This window comes from Carlito syrichta, unplaced genomic scaffold, assembly GCF_000164805.1.
Source record: "Carlito syrichta isolate Samal-C Ts95f unplaced genomic scaffold, Tarsius_syrichta-2.0.1 Scaffold302820, whole genome shotgun sequence".
NCBI lineage: Eukaryota > Metazoa > Chordata > Mammalia > Primates > Tarsiidae > Carlito > Carlito syrichta.
In genome coordinates, this window is record NW_007246916.1 from 86,251 (window position 1) to 88,500 (window position 2,250).

Genomic DNA, 2,250 nt, shown 5'->3' on the forward strand with positions numbered 1-2,250 from the left:
GCTACCACGCCCAGCTAGTTTTTTGATTTATTGTAGAGATGAGGTCTCACCAAGTTGCCCCGGCGGGTCTCGAACCTGAGAGCTCAGGCAATCCACTCACTTCAGCCTCCCACGGTGTGGTATTACAAGGCTGAGCCACCAAACCCGACTGGCTAATATTAAGTGACAATACAAAATACTCTGAAATGCAACAGCATTCAAGTATATCTTGTACAATGAAAATAGAATACAAATGAAGATTATGCTCAGATTTCTCTTTGAATGTGGGAAATTAATTTTTTATTTTATTCTATTTTATTTTTTTTGAGTTGGAGTCTCACTTTGTCGCCCAGACTGGAGTGCAGTGGCATGCTCCTGGCCACTGTAGCCTCAACCTGCTCGGCTCTGGTGATCCTTCTGCCTCAGCCTTCCAAGTAGCTGGAACTACAGGCGCGCGCTACCACGCCCGGCTAATTTTTTTTATTTTTATTTATTGTAGAGATGAGGTCTCACCAAGTTGCCCAGGTGGGTCTTGAACCCACGGGCTCAGGCAATTCACTCACCTCAGCCTCTCAAAGTGCTGGGATTACAGGCTGAGCCACCGAGCCCAGCCAAATGTGAGAAATTTAAATCTAAAACTTTTCTCTCTACTGTGATGCAAAGACACCGTCATTAATGCAAATAATCATCCCATTATTTGTCTTCTAGGTAAATCTGGATGTTTATAAATGAAGCTTGCTTAACACTATACACATCTGAGTGTGAAAGCAAATACCCCTTGTATGCATGATCACAGCGCTTGGCTTGCCAAGATCTCTCCTTATCCAAAAAGCATCTCTTCTTCAAACCTAGAAAAGCTGGCAGTGCAAGGATGGTTGTCTCTGTATTGCAGATAAAGAAACTGGGGTAGAGAGATGACCGGCTTGCCTACTATCACACAGCACGTTGGTGGCAGGGTTGAGACTGCATGCCCCTCTTGGACCAGGGTTCTTGTCTTGAGGTGCCATATTTGGGCTGTCAGGAGACCAACCCGTTCCTGACTCTCAGTCATTACCTGTTATAAAGAATCGGAAGCTCCTCCAGTAGTTCCTGGTTCAGGTCTTCAAACACAGCCTGGGCTTTGTTGAACTCTTCCTCTGCCTAGGTGGTAAAGAGACCGGACAATCCCCATCAATCCAGAACCTGGGACTAGAGACTGCATCTTCTGTTCTCTGCATTTTCTCAGGGACAAGGTTTACCCGGAGCCGTGCCTCTCCTTCCCCAGACCCATGCCCTCCCCAGTCTCAAGACTCTAACTATCCTTATACCATCAGTGACAGAAGAAATAGGCTTTCCTTCAGGATACTGGTTGCTGACTTTCTCATTTCTCAAGCCCATCTTGGCCCAGTCACCTGCTACCACTATGGGGGTGGGCAAACAAGAGGGTTTAACCAGGTTTTTGTTGTGTTTTGTTTTGTTCTTACCTTGGCAGTCTTGGTCTCATCTTTCTTCTTGGTGTTCTGTACCGTCTCCAGATGGTGTCGGGCACTGTCATAGTCCACGAGTTTCCGGCCCCGCTTGGCAATTCTCTCCTAATCCAGGGTGATGAGAAGGGACATGGACACTCACTTTTCAGTGGCCAAGATGTAGGCAAGAGTACTAAGCAAAGAGGCAAGATTTCTGGGTCCTATTATCAAATTTCACTTTCTGACAGGGTTTTGTGTCCAAGGGGGTCTCGCTCACTATCCAGGAAGAATGGGGATTCCCAGGAGGAGACAGAATAAGGGGAAGTCCTACAGAACACATGGAAAAATATTATTAAATATTAAATTTTAATATTTCTTGGTCAGGCATGGTGGTTCACACCTATAATCCTAGCACTTCGTGAGGCTGAGGCAGGAGAACTGCTTAAGCAGTTGAAGACTAGCCTAGACAACACAGCAAGACCTCGTCCCTACAAAAAATTTTTTTAAAAAGTAGCCAGGCATGGTGGCATGCACCTGTAGTCCTAGCTACTCAGGAGGCTAAGGCAGAAGGATCATCTGAGCTCAGGAGGTCAAGGCTGCCGTGAGCCATGCTTATGATGCTGCACTCCCGCCTAGGTGACAGAGTGAGACCCCAACTTAAAAAGAAATTTTTTAAAGTATTTCCTATGAGCCTTTTTTTTTTTGAGTTGGAGTCCCACTGTCGCCCAGACTGGAGTGCAGTGGCCACTCCCGGCCACCGCAACCTCGACCTGCTGGGCTCCAGCGATCCTTCCACCTCAGCCTTCCAAGTAGCTGGAACTACAGG

At 46.8% G+C, this 2,250-nt stretch overlaps 1 protein-coding gene across 1 annotated transcript in view; it reads right to left on the bottom strand.

The window, feature by feature from the left end:
- Window positions 1-2,250, bottom strand: part of BIN2 (bridging integrator 2) — a 47,423-nt gene that overhangs the window by 25,594 nt on the left and 19,579 nt on the right. The window contains exons 7-8 of the mRNA XM_021711874.1: window positions 1,443-1,550; window positions 1,034-1,119 (exon numbers count right to left, since the gene is read on the bottom strand). Coding sequence (XP_021567549.1) covers window positions 1,034-1,119; window positions 1,443-1,550 — 194 coding nt within the window. The remainder of the gene's footprint in view (window positions 1-1,033; window positions 1,120-1,442; window positions 1,551-2,250) is intronic.